This window comes from Pseudopodoces humilis, chromosome 16 (assembly GCF_049639895.1).
Source record: "Pseudopodoces humilis isolate 2021_Gansu_Grassland_sample_001 chromosome 16, ASM4963989v1, whole genome shotgun sequence".
Lineage (NCBI taxonomy): Eukaryota > Metazoa > Chordata > Aves > Passeriformes > Paridae > Pseudopodoces > Pseudopodoces humilis.
Window position 1 is genome coordinate 10,004,557 of NC_142215.1, and position 17,678 is coordinate 10,022,234.

Here is a 17,678-nt window from a genome sequence, read left to right on the forward strand (position 1 = left end):
CACAAAAGAAACATCATAACCCTTTCTGTTCATTTAATCAGGGGGAAAAACAACTTTGAAATGTCACAATAATACGATAGCATTGGACTGTTTTGTAATACAACATTTGTACATACACTTCTGAATCACAGAATTAAAACAGCTATCAATAGAGGGCCTACAGCACCAGTTTCTTAAAACATCATGGGAAATTAAATAATATGATTGCCTCAGTTTACTGACTGCTTCTATAGACCAAGAAGCATCAATGACATTATAAGTTTCTGCATAGCAATGGAAAGTTACCATGTAAAATTTGCATAAACACTGTCTATTCTTGAGCTGCATTTCTCCCCCTTTCAAAACATTTAAAAAACCTGTAAAAGTTCTAATTCTCTATTCAGGAATTTTATTCTACCGTTCGAATGTGACTCGAATCCTCTCCTCACTTCCAGAATGAAATTTATCATCCTTTTCATTGAAATACATCTCAACACACAGCTCTTCAAAATCATGAAGTTTCTTCTGATCTTCTTCTGTGAGGAAGAGTTCTAAAGAGAGACCAACAGTTCCAATGACACATATGTAGTGAAGTTGTACAGGTGTTTAAAACTAATAGCCACAACTCTACAAAGGATGTTAACAATGAAAAGCCACAATAAAACCAAAACCAAACAATCCCACAAAAACCCCAAACAACACACTACCAGAGGGCCACCTAGGACCCTTCCTCTCTCATTGCAAAAAAAGTTCCAAGGTCAAAGATTGACAATGAAATAAAATGAAAATAGTAATTCTGAGAGGATCTGTGCACGGTATTATCATTCCTTACACTCCTACACTTTAATCCCTTTATATTTGAGGCAGAAGCTAGATTCCTTAGCTGGATTTTATTTTTTTGAAAGTTTCAAAGAAGTTTTACAAGAAGGAAAAAATCTTTTCCATTAGCAATAACAAGAAATCCAATCTGTTTGCTTGTGTGCTAGGTGAATTTTACTGGAGATTTCTAGGGGCTGACATGAAACTTGTGAGAAAAGCATGGTGACTTTCAAAAGAATTATCAATACTGAAAACATATAAAATTAAGACCCACTTTGACTTTCTTCACAGTACACATTATAACCACAAACATGGCACTTTTCTGACAGTTTGCTTTAACCATATCAAAAATATTACTGCAATTTTTTTGGATAACTGTTCATACTTGGCCCGTCTGAAGTCTTGTCTGTCTTTCTTCTTTTACATATACAGCAGAACAGGGAAGCCATATGGCTAAGAATGATCAGTGGTGGAGGCAGAACAGGTTTTTCATGGTAGGCCATAATGAAATGATAGCGCTGGTACTTCCACACAATATTTGAAATTGCCTTGACTTGTAAATACACGTTGCTGAAAGGGAACAGAACAATATTAACACATCAAGATGTTTTTTGAGGTGGTAGGGAGTTGATGGTATTTGTTTAGTGGTTGTTGGATCATTTATTTTTTTAACACTTTGATAGCAATCTTGAATTCTGAAGCCAGTAAAGTAAGAGACAAAAGCATAAACTTTTTTTTGCTGTAAAATTATTTTTGTGGAAATTGGAAGGACATTCAAGAGAACACTATGATCTAGAGCAATAAATAGAATAAATTATCAGAAATAAATTACTCTGAGATTAAATTTCAAGTTTGTTGAACAAAAAAATTAATTATTTCTAATTAAACTCAAATTTTATATCACATCATGTTAATTCTCCAGTCTGCCTTCACTGTTTGTGAGCTGCTTATGCCCATAAATCAAACACTTGCAGAGAATTATAAATGACAGCTTACTACAATTGAACCAAATCAACTGGAGAACATTAAATATTTAGAAACAGCAGTCAATAAAGACAAAGAAACAATTTTGTTTGTTTTCTGACAAAGAAGTTACAAAATGCCTTCAAATTTCCTTGCACTCTGATTCCCCTGACCTCATAGATGCGACGTAAACCAGTAACATCACACACTTCACTAACTTAGCCATGGGCTTGTAGTGAGGAAGAGACAAAGACCAGCCTCAGAACCTGAAAAAAACTTCCAGAAAATGGGATTGCTTTGATCTGGCATCAGTGGTTATCTTGTTATCTTACTGCAATGAGATAGACTTGTCCAATTATTAGCAAAATTAACTATTATCTATATACTTACTTGAAAAATGCAATCAGGAGATTAACCATGATTATGTACTGTACAAAGAGGTAGACAGCTTGAAGAAACGGGGTCAACCATGTTCCTGGGCCACAGAGATGAGCAACTTTTTCATCTGAATTATTTGCACATACTGTGTTGGGAAAAAAAGATACAGAGAAGACATCTTTTAGAACTCCCAGCAAGTAAAGACACAAAAAAAAAAAAAAGAAGTCACTTCCAGTTTGCAAAAACCAACTATCATGCACTGGTTCTGCAACTCGAAATGTCTCCATGCATATTTAGGAACACGGTAGAAAAATACCAGAGACAATGTTTCTGGCTGATACTATGCTGTAATCATATTATTGGCTTTTTTAAAAAAGCATAGTACATCACCACAGTCAAAATTTTGTCATGATAGCTGCGGGGCAGAATTGCAAAATCTTGCTAGGAATATCCTTGAGAGAAACTGCAACTATGTAGTTTTCATTCTAAGCCAATCAAGTTTTAGAAAAGAAAATGAAAAACCGGGTCACATAGTTATACAGCTGCAACCCACAAAAAGGAGATATTCCAATGAGTGGAATCAAAGCAAACAGTACTGGGACTTCCATAAAATTGGAATTTCATAACATTTTGAGAAGACCTTATCAGAATAAGTTTTCTCTTTACTTGCTTCATAATTGCAGTATCTTACCATCAATTTCATAGGCATAGACTTCACCAAAAATCATCCAGTATGGATGAAACACAATATCTCTAGCAAGAGTCCAAGAGGGTGCCTCATCAGGATACAGTATTGCCTTCCTGGGAACACCAAAACTAAGTAGTACAAGTGCCATAATCACCACAATGTAAAACATGTTGGCCACCTATTAACACAAAAAAGTCAGTTAATCCATGAGGTCATAAATATGATCTCTCAACTTTTAAACTTCTACAGTGACAGTGTACACTTTAGAAAGTCTATGTATTATATAAGGAAAAGAGTCCAGGACACAAGTATTTCACTCAGAAAATTTTGTTAGATAATAAGCCCTGTTAAAAAACCTCAAAACTACTGAGTTTTTTTCCTGTCCTTTCTTATAATGTATTTAGTACGCCTGGCCAAAGGCAATTGAGCATATTTCCCTTTCAACTTAAATATGATTAGGTACACAAGGAGCAACTGACAAAGAGAAACATTCCTTCCTAAAGGTGTTCAACAGCTGCACAAAAACCAGAGGTAGTTTCCGAAGGACAGGAAGACAGAACCTGTGCCTCTTGCAAGAAATCAAAGTGAGAAATGAGCAACTTGATGCCCTCTTTTTTAAGGAATGACAGGGTTCAATTTTCTAAGAACCATTTCATGGAGGGAAGAAACACAAAAGCCCCTTCCACATTCATCCATACAGCTCTCAAGCCTTAAAATGGTTTTTAACACTTAGAATAGCTAATGACAGAAGACCTCAAATTATATAATTTAACATTCAAACAACTTTAATATTATTTGTGTGAGATGACAAGGAGCATAATCTGTTCCCAGTTTTCCACAGCACAAACCATGAAGGTGCTTTAGGACACTAAGCAAGTTAAAAGTTTTGACCTAAAGAACACAAAGGCTATAAACTTCAGACCTAAATAGGAAGGTGAATCAAGACAAAGGCTTCATCATATTCATTTAAGTCTCTGACATCTGAGAACAGAACAGGCCAGAGAAGGAAGATTTGCCATTTTTTTACATTTATGTAACAGGGATAGCTGCATAAGGAAGCCTTCTAACCAGTGCTTCTTTTGAAACCCTTTAAGTGATATTCCAGCTAGCTAATTCTACACACCACATTGTTATCCTATTACAGCAGGATAAGAAACTTCTAACTAAATAAAACTGTTGAGAGAAGTTGTAAATGGATGCAGTTGGGGGAAAAAAAAATCAGTAACAAACATAGTACTTACCATTTTCCCAATCATCATAACATAAGGGCCAGCCTGTTGATTTACAGCTAGAAAATCCAGTAATCGCACATACCAAAAAATTATATTGAGACAGTATGTTATTCTTCCAGCAACAAAGACGTAATTTTCTCTGTAAGTGTTTTCTCCAAAATTCCCCTTGGCTCCAAATCTTAACGCAAACCCGATGAAGAAAGTGACAATGGCAACTGTGTCACTGATATTAAAGTAATCACTGAACCACACTTTGATCTTCTGATTAATCTTCCCAGCCTCTGACATAAAAATCTGTAAAATAAATTTAAAAACTGTAATAGTTATTCAAATGGATAACTCTTAAATGCTGAGCAATCAAAACCAGTGTTTTACTGTGACAGCTTCACAACAAGGAGAGGAGTGTTTTGCTCTGTCTAAACAATTTATTAAGGAATTTTGGATTTAGTGGGTTTTGGTGATGTTTTTATTTCTTTTGAGGCAGTTACTGTGACAAAAATGAACCTTCAGTTCACCTGCATTCAGTTAAGCCTGAGGTACCAGGTTAAGGGACTAACTTCATCTCTCCCATTTAAAAATTATTACAAAATTCCTGTAAAGTCTCTTGCTGCCCAGGAACACTGTAGTTATGATGGCTCTCCTGTGTCACTAAAGCTATTTTTTGTTGTTTTGATATCTGGTCACAGCACAGTGGTAGAACCTGCCTGACAAATAAATACACATTTTACCCACCTTGAGTTACAAGGCCTCCATCTAGCAGCTTATACCAAGCTTTAAGATAAAGGTATTATATCATATACTCTGATGCTTGAAGTTTCTTCAGTTTTCTTGTTTACAGAATAATATTTTAAAGCATACTGTTTTAACTGACAAAAAAAAAAAAAAGCTAAAATCCTAGATTGTTACAGGCATACCTCACGAATTTTCTCAATTGCCGATGTGAAAATGTAAGCAATAACAATCCACTCCTGAACAGATGGTAATTCTTCCATTTTTACAAGAACCACGAATGTGTAGAGCATGAGGAATCCTAAGTATGCCAACTAAAAAAAAAATAAAAGATATACATATAATTACTGAAGGATCCTTTATATACGTACATGGAATCTTTTGATGTGGTATACAATAGAAGCTTCAAGTAGGATTACAGGACTATATTTACCCCTTTAAACAGACAAGTTATTATTTATAAGGGGATACAAGCATTTTCATCTTAGGAAAGGAAAAATAGCTGTCATAAGCTATTTATTGCTAGCAAAACTTCTCTCTTATTACTGTTACTTTCCTTTAGTACAAATTCTAGCACTTCTATTACAGCGACTGAAACGAAGCTGTGTGTGCACTTGAGATTAATAAATGGTTATAGAACTCCTGCTAGCAACTGATGAAAGTAATTACTCAGAACAGAATTTAAAAAACCCAAACCACAGGGCATAGCATGTGCTTACACAATTTTATAAAATCAAGTGTTTCTCCTTTCCAGCTCAGCAAGATAGAAGGTTTTCTGTCTGCTTTTTGGAAAGTGCTTAACATTGATTCAATCAGAGCTACATGTTGGGAAAATAACACAAAAATTTCTGCTACATTTCCAAATAAAAACACACTGCACAGAAAAAAACTCACCGTATTAAACCAAAACTTCACAATAGGAGCATGATAAAATGCATAAAACTTCTGTGTAATTGGGAGTCTTTTAGGTTTTGCTGGAGTCTCCATGTCATGCTTTTCAAAAGTACTGTCCAAGATCCTCACTTCTTTAAAAACCTCCTAAAATAAAAGGACTGTTAACTTCCCACACAAAAATACATACTTTCTAGCATTAAATTTCACTTCTTTGACTTAAAAATATTTAAGTGAGGAATATTGTTTTTAATATCTCCCTCTGCTCCACATTACCATAGGTATTTCATCTGCTGCAGTCTGGAAGTTGTTCTCACTGTCATCCATTGCCATTTGATGCGCATCTTGAGACTGAGGAATATGTGACATTTCAGCCTTGGTCTTATATTCCAACAGCAATATAGCAGGAGGGAGTAGAATACTCAGTATCACCTGGAAAAGACGAAGACAGTGTAAATAGTTCACAACTACATTAAAGTATCAGAATATACCAACACACAGAATAGCTTCTGAAAATATATTATCTAAATTTCGCTTGCTATGAGGGGAAAAATATAGAAAATAATTAGTTGTTATTACTTGTATATACACTTAAGAGCTTAAGATCACACATACAGAGTGTTTCTTGACTTGAAGACATAGGAAATGGGAAAAACCAACAAATTCCAAAATTCAAAGCTACTAGAAAGAATATACTCCAAGCCTGAAGATAGAGACATTTTGTTCACACTCTGTGGAATGGTGTATTGCTAAAGTGTATTTTAAAAGGATATACAAGCTTGTGGTTTGTGGAGGGAGAGGGGAGTGGTGTATGTTTTATTTGGGGTTTGTTTTTTTTTTTTCAATTTACAGTAAAAATATGAGCTAAGGTAGAGATGAAGAGAGTAAGTGAAAGCTATGTACTGTCATTAGCCTGTTACAAAGCAAGCAAGAAAACAGTTAATCAGTTATCAAAGAGGATTTTAGTAGGTCACAAGTTAAACAATGCTTGTGGGTATTTTGTAGGAAAGTTTTATTTCATTTTATTTCTAGCAACAATTAGGTTTTGGTACCTAATTTCTCAAAGAAATATGCAACTCCCATTTTGGTTCAACTGATCTATATCAATTATCTCTGTCTAGATCATAATTGATCTCTATCACACAAAGGGCACCACTGGAAAACCTGTCCCCAGTTTGGCTACCCTTGTTTCGTTCTGTGCCCTGCTTTTGCTCAGTTCCTCCAAAATAGGATATTCACAAAGCTTTTTTACATCAAGTCTTATGTGCCCCCTGTAAAAAGCCAAAATGCATGAAACTACAGTCTTACAACAGGTTTTCCATCTATTAAGGGTTGTTACTACTATGTTTTTAGTAGTGGATTAGTATTCACATGATCTCTTTAAGCCTCTGATTAAAGGCTACTTGCCTGGTTTTTGCCTTCTATATTTCTGTACCTTATTTAAAAAGATAATAGAGTGTCAAAAGAAGCGTTTACAACAAATATTCCAGTTTTGATTATGTTATAGGAGACTGGTTTACAGGATTTATTAATAAAAGCTATAGTGGTGAAAGCTTTACACTAACAGCATTTAAACACACTTTCCTTCCCTTTAAACATAAACTCCACTGGCCCTTTTTACATGAATAAACTGCAAGAGTGCTTACTTTGTACCATGAATTCTTCCTCATGTTCAGCCTTCCCATCCACATATCTGATAACAACATCTGTGTGCAAGTGTGTGCTACAAACGGACGGAGCCTCGAGGACACTGCCAGCTTCAGACAAGTGGAGTTGCTCCAGTTTTTAAGCTCGTAAGTCAGTAGTTTCATTGCCATAGTTTCATCTTGTCGGAAGGACTGCTCTAACAGCTCAACTGCCAGCTGACCAAACTCACTAAAATGAAGAAAAAACCAACGAAACAAAATATAGTATCTATAGAAATGACCGCGAGTTTAGCGTGAATTTTCTTGCACAAATTCCCAACTTGCACAGCTTGAAGGGACTATTATTTGTCTCTTCTGTACAAAGACACTGTAATTTTTAACCACAATACATCAATCTGTGATTTCTGTTAAAAACATACACATGCTAAAACAGCTATTAAGCACACACAGAAATTACACAGAGAAAATGGCACATTGAGTCTCCTTTTAATTTGACTATAAAACAAGACTTTTAACAGCCCTCAAGAAAGAGCAATATATAATCTAAAGCTTAAACCTTTTGCAAAACATAATTGTTTTCAAATGTGCTCAAGGAACAATTTGTGTTTTGTCCATAAGTAGCCCACTACCTTTATTGCAGATGTCAAGAAAATACTTTGAATAGGAATGTAATTTACTTGGAATACTGCTTCAGTTCTTCCGAAGTATCATCAACAAGGTCACTTTGTTTTGCCTCATATGCCATGGACCGATAGACTTTGCAAGCCACCAAAGCTTTGGCCATGGACTCCTCGCCGTGCTGCCAGAAGAAAAGAGCCATCTTCTGCCTCTTCATCAGCACTGCCCACAGCAACAGCTCATTCAGAGGATAAGCAAAACGTCTTGTTTCAGGATCATCTATGTCAACTATTTCATCTTTGGTTCTTTTCTTTTTTCCCTCTTCTGCACCAGTGTCAATCTTTAAATAAAACCACAAAGTCACATTTTAAGTCGCTATACTTGGTCATTATGTAACTTGAAATAAAATGCTGAGTGATCCAATACCAAATTATAAATAATTAAAAAAAGAAAAAAGAATTTTTGAAGACTTGAAAAGCAGCTGGAACTTTTGTTCAAAAACTTCAGTTAAGTACAATTCATTTTAATAACTGTGAGACTGAATTAATTTGAATTATAGATCAAAGAAAAACCATAACTAATATACCTACATACAAATAAAAAAACTCATGGAAACTGCTTGTAGTAGTAACACATAGCCAAATCTTGCTCCATTTATTAAGCCATGTGAATCTCACCCTCATTACTAGAGCTCTGTCAAAGATAAGCTTTTTGGTCCCTAACATACCAAAGCATATCCACAAGACTACTATACAGAAAGAGAAACACCCTTTACAGAATCCTGTAAAAGAGCTGCAGTTTAGAAACAAATACAAAAGCAAGGTTGAAATTCCAGCTTTACCCAAGTCAATGCAATTGCTGCTACTCACACTCCAGTGGCACTTGGATTTCCAGCAGGCTCCCCACTCTCAGCTACTTGAAATAAACCCCACCATGCTCCCATCACAACCCTTACCTTTGGTTTGTACGGCTGCGCGGTTTTGATGAAATGATTGTGGCGCATTTTTTCTTTCTTGTCTGCCCTGTTACCAAAAGACTCATGGCTTTTACACATCTGAGGAGTAGTACTTGAAGGATTTCGCCCAGATCTCTGCAACAAGGAGAAGTGGTTTGGTTACTGAAACATTGATGAACTTATACAACAGCACAAAGAGAATTCTCACTGGATATTTAACATTGTTTCTTGTTTGTTTTCATTATTTTTAAGAAGTCACTAAATGGGCAGTTACACTTGTTGGTTAGTGTAGCTTGCACAAAAGGCTAAAATATCTGCATCCCAAGCCCTGGTGAATTTGTGTGTCCTGGTGAGTGTGCAGCGTCCATTCTTCCCCTGTGAGGAGGAAAAGAGGGAATCACAAAGAAGGAATTAGGATATAACTAGAATAAGGTTGAGGAGAACAAACCCAGTTGTTTGTCCTCAATCCCAAGACGGTTCTCAGCTGCCCTCATAGCCCTTACTATTGCATTTAAAAGAGCCAGTCCATTGACAAGAAGAACAAAATTCAATCATTCTACAAAACACAAGGGTTTGGGTTTTTTCAATTGAGAACAAATGGGCTGTTACCCAAGTGCACGTACCCGATTGTTCCCGCTGAGACTGTTGTATATCGCTCTAAAGCGTTTCCTTGTATAGGTGCATCTGTAGGTTCCTCCCATCAGATATTCAATAACCAGTCCCACATCAATCAGGTTGATTTTATATCCTGGAGGAAGATTTCCCTAGGAATACAAAAGGTATTTTTGCTTTTTGAAGATATAATATTAAACTTGCTTAGAGTGTTTCTACTTTATCACAGCTCTAAATAATAATTTTAAAAAAGAAGCTTTTCATTATAAAAAAACCTCCAACATAAAACCCAAAAAGCACCTACATGGCTCAACAGTTATTATTTTTAAAGAAAGACCAGGTTATACCTTCTTTTCTACATGAACTCCCCTAACAGAATAGATACTCATGTATTGGTAGGGGAGGCACTAGGAATCTTTTGTCTACTGTTTTAACAGGCAAAATTTCTCCATGCTGGGAGCATCAGCTTTCAATCCCTCCAAGAAGGAAAATAATCAAAAGTAAGATGAAAGACAACACTCTAAGTGTAACATCTTTTAGGCAACAGGGCACCAAGCATACCACAGAAGTATTGTAAACTAACAAAATGTCTGCAGAGGTAGCTTAATACATAAAATAAAATTCAACTAATAAACTGCAGATCAAATTGATAATCAAATACAAGACATTAACAAAAAATAACTGCTAGTTTGAGATTTTTTTACATGGACAGCATACCTGTTTGACATCCCGAACAAGATGAAAGAGTGTTGGATTAGTTGGCCCTTGTTTCTTTATAACAAAAGAGAGGGAAAATTTGGAATGAGAAATTCACGTGCAACAGCAACACCATAAGAGGTTAATTTTAAAAACTAATTTAAAATATAAAAATATAATATAATATAAATAAATATAATAAATAAATAAACTTCTCAAGGAGGCTTCTCTACAGCACTTTATTAGCTAAAGAATTCTTTTTTTTTTTGTCAAAAGCACATAGTGAGACTTAACACAAACCTAAGCCATATTTGTGTACTACTCACATCAGCTAATTTTTGGTGGAAGGTTCTTTGTTCTGTCTTTGGATACCGTTATCAAAATTACCTTGGAATTCTTAGATCAATACCTACAGCAACAAAATTTTTCTAAGTAATAATTATAACTATGCAGGTTGAAAAATTAAACTCTTTCTAGAATTATTATGATGTTAACTGCTACAGACAGAATCCATCCTGTGAAGCCCTATAGATCTCAGATTCTGGGCACAAATTTCACCCACAGGACTTTCTCACATTCTCTTCCCCACTGTGGTTTGCACACTCTGTGTGTCCACAGCAGAGCTGCAGATTTCCCTTTACTGTCTATCCCCACCACCAAACACAGATGAACACCCTGCTGACAGGAAATTCTGGTGCTGCTGGGGCTGTGCATCCACTTCCCAACTCCAACCTCATGCACAGGAGCCTTCCCTACCAACATCCCACAACCTCCACACTGCTGTACATGAGCCAGGACACAACAGGCTGAGCAACTGAAAAACTGCTCTAAAAAAAGCTTAAAAAGCAATCATTTACTTACTGTGTTATAAAGTTCTTCCAGCCTGGGAATTGTAAGAAATTTGTGCATGCTTACTCCGTTTTCAATCAGAAGTTTCACAAATGCAACTCTGTCCATCACAAGGGCATCCAGCATAGCCTGTTCCAGGGAGCCAACCTACAACAAATAAGTGAAAAGGTAGAGCCTAGAGAGAGGCAGTAAAAAAGTGAGCTTAGATACTGTATCAACCTCCTTCATTTACAGGGCTGGAAAAACATTACATGTCTATGGAGATGTCACCCTAGGTTCAGAATATCCCCTGAACTTCACACAATTACAGGATGGGAGAATACCCTGAAGACTTGAACTGTTCTATACATACTGCCTACTGAGACAGTGGGACTAAGGAGACATTTGGTTTAACATAACTGAGGTGTTCTCATAGGCTGATACGGGATAAAACCAAAAAAGACATAAAATATAAAAAGCACAATTTGCTTCAAAGATGTCAGAACCATCATGGCAATCAGTAAGCCTTACACAGTATGTACTTCTGACTGCAGACTCAATAAGCTCATGTTTTATTTTTACAGTAATAGGGAGAAAAGGCAAGAATCACCAGGTAGCTCTCAAACTCAAACTACAAAAACCAGACATCTTTGTCTCTCCCTCAAAAGACACTGCAGCACTGCCAACAGTGCATTTTACTAGATGCTTCTTAAAAACTTTCTAGGGCCATGCAACTGTAATGAAGAAAGAGCACCTGACTAACGTGAATTCAGCTTCCACCTTTTGTAATATATTTTCTCTGCTAGTTATTCAGAACAGTTGGCACATTTCTAAAATTTCTGGAGCATTTTCAAATACATAATAGCAAAACAGCTTTAAAGCTGTGCAGTACACCCAAATTAGTGTCTCAAAATAAATGAGTCAGTAGTCCAAAGTCTCTTTCTACAAAAGTCAAGATTCATCCTTTAGAGTAAATTGTGCTTATCTATATTAGGAATTATCATTCTGCTTAATCCAGACCATTACATACCAGCCATTGCTGCCCATAAACAAAAACGTGATTTTTGGCTATGTCAACTCTGTCCCATGCAAGTGTAAGAACGAGCTGGTCAAATGCAGATGCGTTTGTGCCTTAAGAAGCAAACACAATGAAGAAAATTTAAAATTAATTATAATACAAGATAATAAACATTCTTGCTTTCTAAAAAGGCTAAATCAAGCAATTCACCACAAAATTATGCTGTACATGTCATCATCTATGTCACGTTATAACATTATACAATGAGAACACAGATACTTCTTTGTTTAAAAACTTACAATTCTTATTGGTATTTTATAAATAATCCATCACATAAACACTAATCAATAATAGCTGGAGGTTCCAAATGATCTTAAAAAATTAAGTCTTACCTTTCAACAATGCTGTAAGTATTGCAACATCAATGTCCTGATGTTCATCTGACCCAATATGAAAAACTGTAATCTGTCCAAAATGGGGAAAACATATTTGAAAGTTATTTCCAGGCAAAGGTGATTGGCTTCAGTCTTTTAAATCTTTTTCAATTCCTGACATAAAAGTCACCTCATCTTCAATGGACCTTGAACCCTGTCTGTGCTCAATTTAAACCTTTAGTATGCATTTTGTTTTGTTTTCCTAAGTGGGGATGTTAAATCAATTTAACTTTTTTTCCTCCTATGATTACAATTCACTGCTGTCTATAACACAGTATCTGTTTACCTCTCCAGCCCATTACAGATTAAGAGATTAACCTGCCAGCAACCATGGTCAGCTGAATAAGGTATAATATATCTCAGAACACCACAATGTGATGTCCAAATGAGACACCAGTCCCTGAATTCAGGCTACATATAACCTCTTTAAAGTGGTTTTGCTTTAAGCATGCAGTGATAGTATACCTTTATTGGTAGTCATAAATAAAAGATTAAAAAAAGAAAAAAATCCACAAATGCATTTACCTTGCATAGAAAATTGTATGGCAAGATCTACTTACAAGCTCTTTTTTTTTCATGCATTCCAGCAGTGTCTGAAACAAATGAACTGCTTCACTTTGACCAAAGTTAAATGTCTTTTTGATGGTTGAAATTATTTCAGGCTCAGCACCCTCAGGAACATTCCTGAGATTGAAACAAACAAACAGGAAAACAATTGTTTTAGATGAACAGTAATAACAATAATGCATTTAATTAGTTTCAACATGTCCATTCAAAGTCCTGCTATCTATAAGCTTATTACTGTTGCTGTGGCAAAACCTTGGGTAACCTTTAGAAAGAACTTCAGGTTACTTAATCTGCAATTCTATACTACTGCCTCCTAAAAGGCAACTCAACTCAACTCTCTCTCCCTTTCCTTCCCATATTGAGTGCTCAGATATTCTCAACCAAAAGATTTTGACACAAAATAATAAGCAGTGACTCCTCTGAATAAGATCTATTTTTGATCTTACCCGGACAAAGCTGTTTGGTTTACAGCTACATTCGATCCCTGCCTCCCAAGGTTCTGAGCCAGCCCCTGCAACGAGGACCCAGTGTGTTTAAGGATTTATGCAAGCCTGACAACTAACTAGAAATCACCAAGTACTGTGGAGCCCAAGCACATCCATTTTATTATTTGAAGGTTCACTCAAAACAGGCAAGTGTTTTCTGCACTAAACAGAGAAAGCTTTCGTACAGATTCACGAAGAAATGGTCTCAAAACTCATCTGTGGATGACAGACATACATAGATGCCATGCATCTGTACATCTTGTCATTTATCTGTGTATGACAAGAACTGTCTGGACACAATCCTGTGCCATGTGCTCCGGGATGTGCACTGTGGTCACCTCCAACCTGACCCATTCAGTGGTTATGTGACAGTTTGGCACTGCTGGCACTTACCCCCCCTCCTCTGTTTGCTTGTGAACATAGGCCAGGATATCTGCAGCTCTGCCAGTTCCTTCACACACCACCACAGGCACCGGAGGGCTCTCCTGAAGGAAGTCTAGAACTGTGAGGATGACATTGGGGCCACCTTCAAACACAAGTGCCACCACAGGCACACCTTGGCCAATTCCTGGAAAATGGCAAAAAATAATAAAACTCAGACAATGTCACAAGTGTACAGTGAATGCTAAGGCCAGTTTTACATATTTAATAAATCAGGTTTGTCCTTTCTATTGAATCAACATTAAAATGCTGCCTGCCAGATATTAACTGTTGGTAATGCACAGTTTCAAGCACTTCATGTTCTGAGCTGGGACATAAGCACTGCCAAGCTGGTCAATACAACAGGGTACAGTCTACAAAACAGAAGAGATTCCTCATAGAAACATTCATGAGCTAATGCAAAAAAACTGAAGAATTTTTCTTTATGGAACTCCTCTTTTCATTTTCCCCAATAGTTTTCAAAGGTGACAACACATACACAGTTTGAACATGGGTAAATGGGAACCCTCTACTGATGGGAATTATTGCAAAAGCATTCCTATAAGGGTCAAAACACATGTGTTGCTCCACAACTGGGAAAACACCAAACTGAAACTGCAAGTGATGAGTGTCAAAACCATTAATTAATCAGAACAATAAGGTCTGACAACACACCAGCCCCAGAAGTGACGTAAATTTGTTTTCACAAAGTAAATAGACAACTTTATTCAAAAAGGATTCCTCTGTGGTCCTAGAGAAATCATAACTCTACCAGCAATTACTAGGGTCCAGAGCAGCTGCTGAAATTTGCAATTTTTAACTTGAAGTATAAACAAAAGCTTTAATTCTTTTATTTTGTCATTCAGATGTTTGGTGCAAACACCTTTTTCACTAAGCCATAGTAACAGCCCTCAGGCATCAGAATTACTTACTTGCATGGATCCGCTGCAAATTAATAGTTTTTTCCAGTTCTCTTCTCAGTTTAACTTCTGCTCCATACTTTCCAACTGTTCCATCATCCACCAGAATGAAATGGGAATGGAGGTTATTTAGGACGTTTAGTTTACTTAATGGATTTAACAAGGTCTGATATGGAGCAACGACCTAAGTGTAAGCACATAACAATGTCTTTTACTTGCAAAGATTCACACTTGTTTCTGTGAAACTCAACTAGATACAAGAACCAGTGGCTCAACAAGCACTGACACATATAAGGAAGCACTGACACATATAAGCACATCTTGGATCAGGACACACCAACAGCAGCAGCTCTGAACTTTGTGCAGGGAAGCAGATAATTGTATTGTTAAAGGATGCTGTTCTGATGGGTAACAGAGAAAATAACCTTTGAAAAGGTGTCTTTGGGGAAAATTTGTAACTTCTCTGGTAAACAGTAGCTCTGAAGACTGCACATCAAAATTTTTCAACTTATTATCCTCTCTAAATATAAATTCTCTGTAATACTTTTACATTTTTGTTAATTGATTCAATAATATCAGGGGGGCGGGGGAGGAAAGACTAAGTACTTAAGAACAAGCTCCTCCTTGTTGCATTTGCATTTTGCAACTTGTTTACAGTAACGATCTTGCATAAGTCACAGATGTCAGTGTATCCTCATAGTAAAGCAAGTATTCCAATGATGCAAAGCAAGGGAAAACATGCCTGAGCAGATGCATCAAAAGTAAATGAGGTAAATCATTATTTCAGTTAGGTAATTCATCCTTACATCTCTTCCAACAAGGTCGTTTCTGTTTTCAATCACTCCCCACGGAGCAATCCCAATAGTGCAAATCTTTCGAGATGATCTGGAAGCGTGTTCTCTGAGAGCATCACCAACATGTTTTGCAACACCTGTTCGTGCATAAAAAGATTCCAGTGCATTGAATGCCACATCTTCCTAAGAATACAAATATTTATTGGACCTTTAACTCTTTTATTTAGATAAAATTTAAAGATCTGGAAACTTACTGACACATTACCAAAGAACAGACATCATGCTACATTTACTAGGAGGAAACAAAGTAATTCAACAAAACAAATATTAGCCTAGCAAGAACTAAATAGTTTCCAGCACATTACTGTACTTTTTAAAAATCACATTAAGCTCTTCCTTTTTTCAAAAACAAAACAAAACCCAGAAAACAACCAACCAAACAAAACAAAGCTCAAAACCCAGACCCTCTATATGTTATTTCTCTTTTGAAGATGAAACAGTATCCCACTTTCAAATACACATTCAAAACAAATTATTTTAATTTCACTTGATCAAACTCATTCAAATGTACTTTGTTTTAAGATGAAGCAATGTATCCATACATTAAATCTTTCAGCTTTTATAAAACTGCAATCCAGTTAATCATGCACATTCTTTGCTAGTTCCTTACCTGTGTTCACTCCTCCAGTTATAATCCAGGCTCCTGTGGTTACTGCAGCTTTGATAAGACCTTTGCCAAGCAACTGTTTGATGCGTGGGTGAAGTTCAAATTTCTGCATGCCTCCATGGACAGATATGACAAGCTTTGGCAATTCCATCTGCCATTCTTTAAGCATAAGTTGCAGAATAGCTTCAGGCTTAGTGTCATATGACAATCGCACATACTGCAGGCACAAGAACAGAGTTAAAAGGTTCAAATGTGAAAAAAGAAGAACCAGGATTATATGTTCAGAACATATTATCCTATTCCTAGCTATGGAAACTGTAATTCACTTTCTCAAAACACAGCAGTTGCAATAAATGAACAAGCTTCCTTTATATTCTCTATGGTCCAGATGAGACAGCTTTGAAATCAAGTTTTGGAAAGGAAACAACTATCGAAAGATCATGGTATTCCATCCTACTGGCACAGTGACCTAGAAAATGACTCTATGAAAGTACTGGATGATCTATAAATTAGATTAAATTCAGGAGTAGCTATAAAAGCTCTGCCATCTGCTGGGAGAGGCTTTTGTGTCCCCTGCAAAGAGTTTTACAATTGCTTGGTTTTCCCTCCCTGCTCCTGGTGGGAAGGAAACCTACATTTTTCAACAGAAAATTTCAAAACTGGCAGCTTTTTAACACTCTGTGTTTAACAGCATAAGATTAAGTAGATGGTTGATCGGCTACAATGCTGCCACATCTTCAGTATAAACTATTGAACAGAGGAGGGGACAGCAGGCAGAAATTGAACCTTTCCTGAATAAAGTTCTAAGCAAAAAAACAACAGTACTCCATTAAACTGCTTTGAGCAACCCCACTTGCACTCTGCAGAAGGAAGCAGAAATTAGTGTGGGCTGCCTGCTGTTTCTGTGCTCCTAGAAAAGGGTTTACAGCAATTTTAAGATACACTAAGTACCAAAGAACCCATACACTGCTTTTAAGAACATGAAAGAACCATGCCAAGGGCCCTTCTCTCACAGAGATGATCTGACCTGGAGCACTGGACTGTCCTTGGGGCTTCTGCCAGCTGCACACAGAACACAGCTCCCTCACTCAAGCACTTTGGTTTGACCACAGGAGTCACACTGTACAAGAACGCCCTGTAGCCTGTAACTGCACAAGCTTTAAATAACTTCTACCACAACTAAAAATCTTTTACAAATAGAAATCAGAAAGAATTCAAATCACACCAAAAATGCTAGAATAGAAGAGGGCACTGGTTTGTTACAACAGAGGTGTTAATATTTTCAGCCTTCAATTTCAGAAGTTAAATGAAGCATTCAGCACAACATGGTTAGAGATAG

The 17,678-nt window shown here is 36.5% G+C and overlaps 1 protein-coding gene across 1 annotated transcript in view; it reads right to left on the reverse strand.

The window, feature by feature from the left end:
* TRPM7 (transient receptor potential cation channel subfamily M member 7) overlaps positions 1–17,678 on the reverse strand; it is a 52,437-nt gene that overhangs the window by 12,290 nt on the left and 22,469 nt on the right. Inside the window, exons 7-27 of the mRNA XM_088063255.1 lie at positions 16,343–16,556; positions 15,685–15,809; positions 14,891–15,062; positions 13,932–14,106; positions 13,047–13,170; positions 12,445–12,517; positions 12,065–12,165; positions 11,068–11,202; positions 10,228–10,281; positions 9,522–9,662; positions 8,899–9,033; positions 8,003–8,283; positions 7,326–7,554; positions 5,956–6,111; positions 5,683–5,826; positions 4,974–5,102; positions 4,069–4,353; positions 2,831–3,005; positions 2,152–2,284; positions 1,184–1,368; positions 398–530 (exon numbers count right to left, since the gene is read on the reverse strand). Of these exons, the coding sequence (XP_087919381.1) occupies positions 398–530; positions 1,184–1,368; positions 2,152–2,284; positions 2,831–3,005; positions 4,069–4,353; positions 4,974–5,102; positions 5,683–5,826; positions 5,956–6,111; positions 7,326–7,554; positions 8,003–8,283; positions 8,899–9,033; positions 9,522–9,662; positions 10,228–10,281; positions 11,068–11,202; positions 12,065–12,165; positions 12,445–12,517; positions 13,047–13,170; positions 13,932–14,106; positions 14,891–15,062; positions 15,685–15,809; positions 16,343–16,556 (3,299 nt within the window). The remainder of the gene's footprint in view (positions 1–397; positions 531–1,183; positions 1,369–2,151; positions 2,285–2,830; positions 3,006–4,068; positions 4,354–4,973; positions 5,103–5,682; positions 5,827–5,955; positions 6,112–7,325; positions 7,555–8,002; positions 8,284–8,898; positions 9,034–9,521; positions 9,663–10,227; positions 10,282–11,067; positions 11,203–12,064; positions 12,166–12,444; positions 12,518–13,046; positions 13,171–13,931; positions 14,107–14,890; positions 15,063–15,684; positions 15,810–16,342; positions 16,557–17,678) is intronic.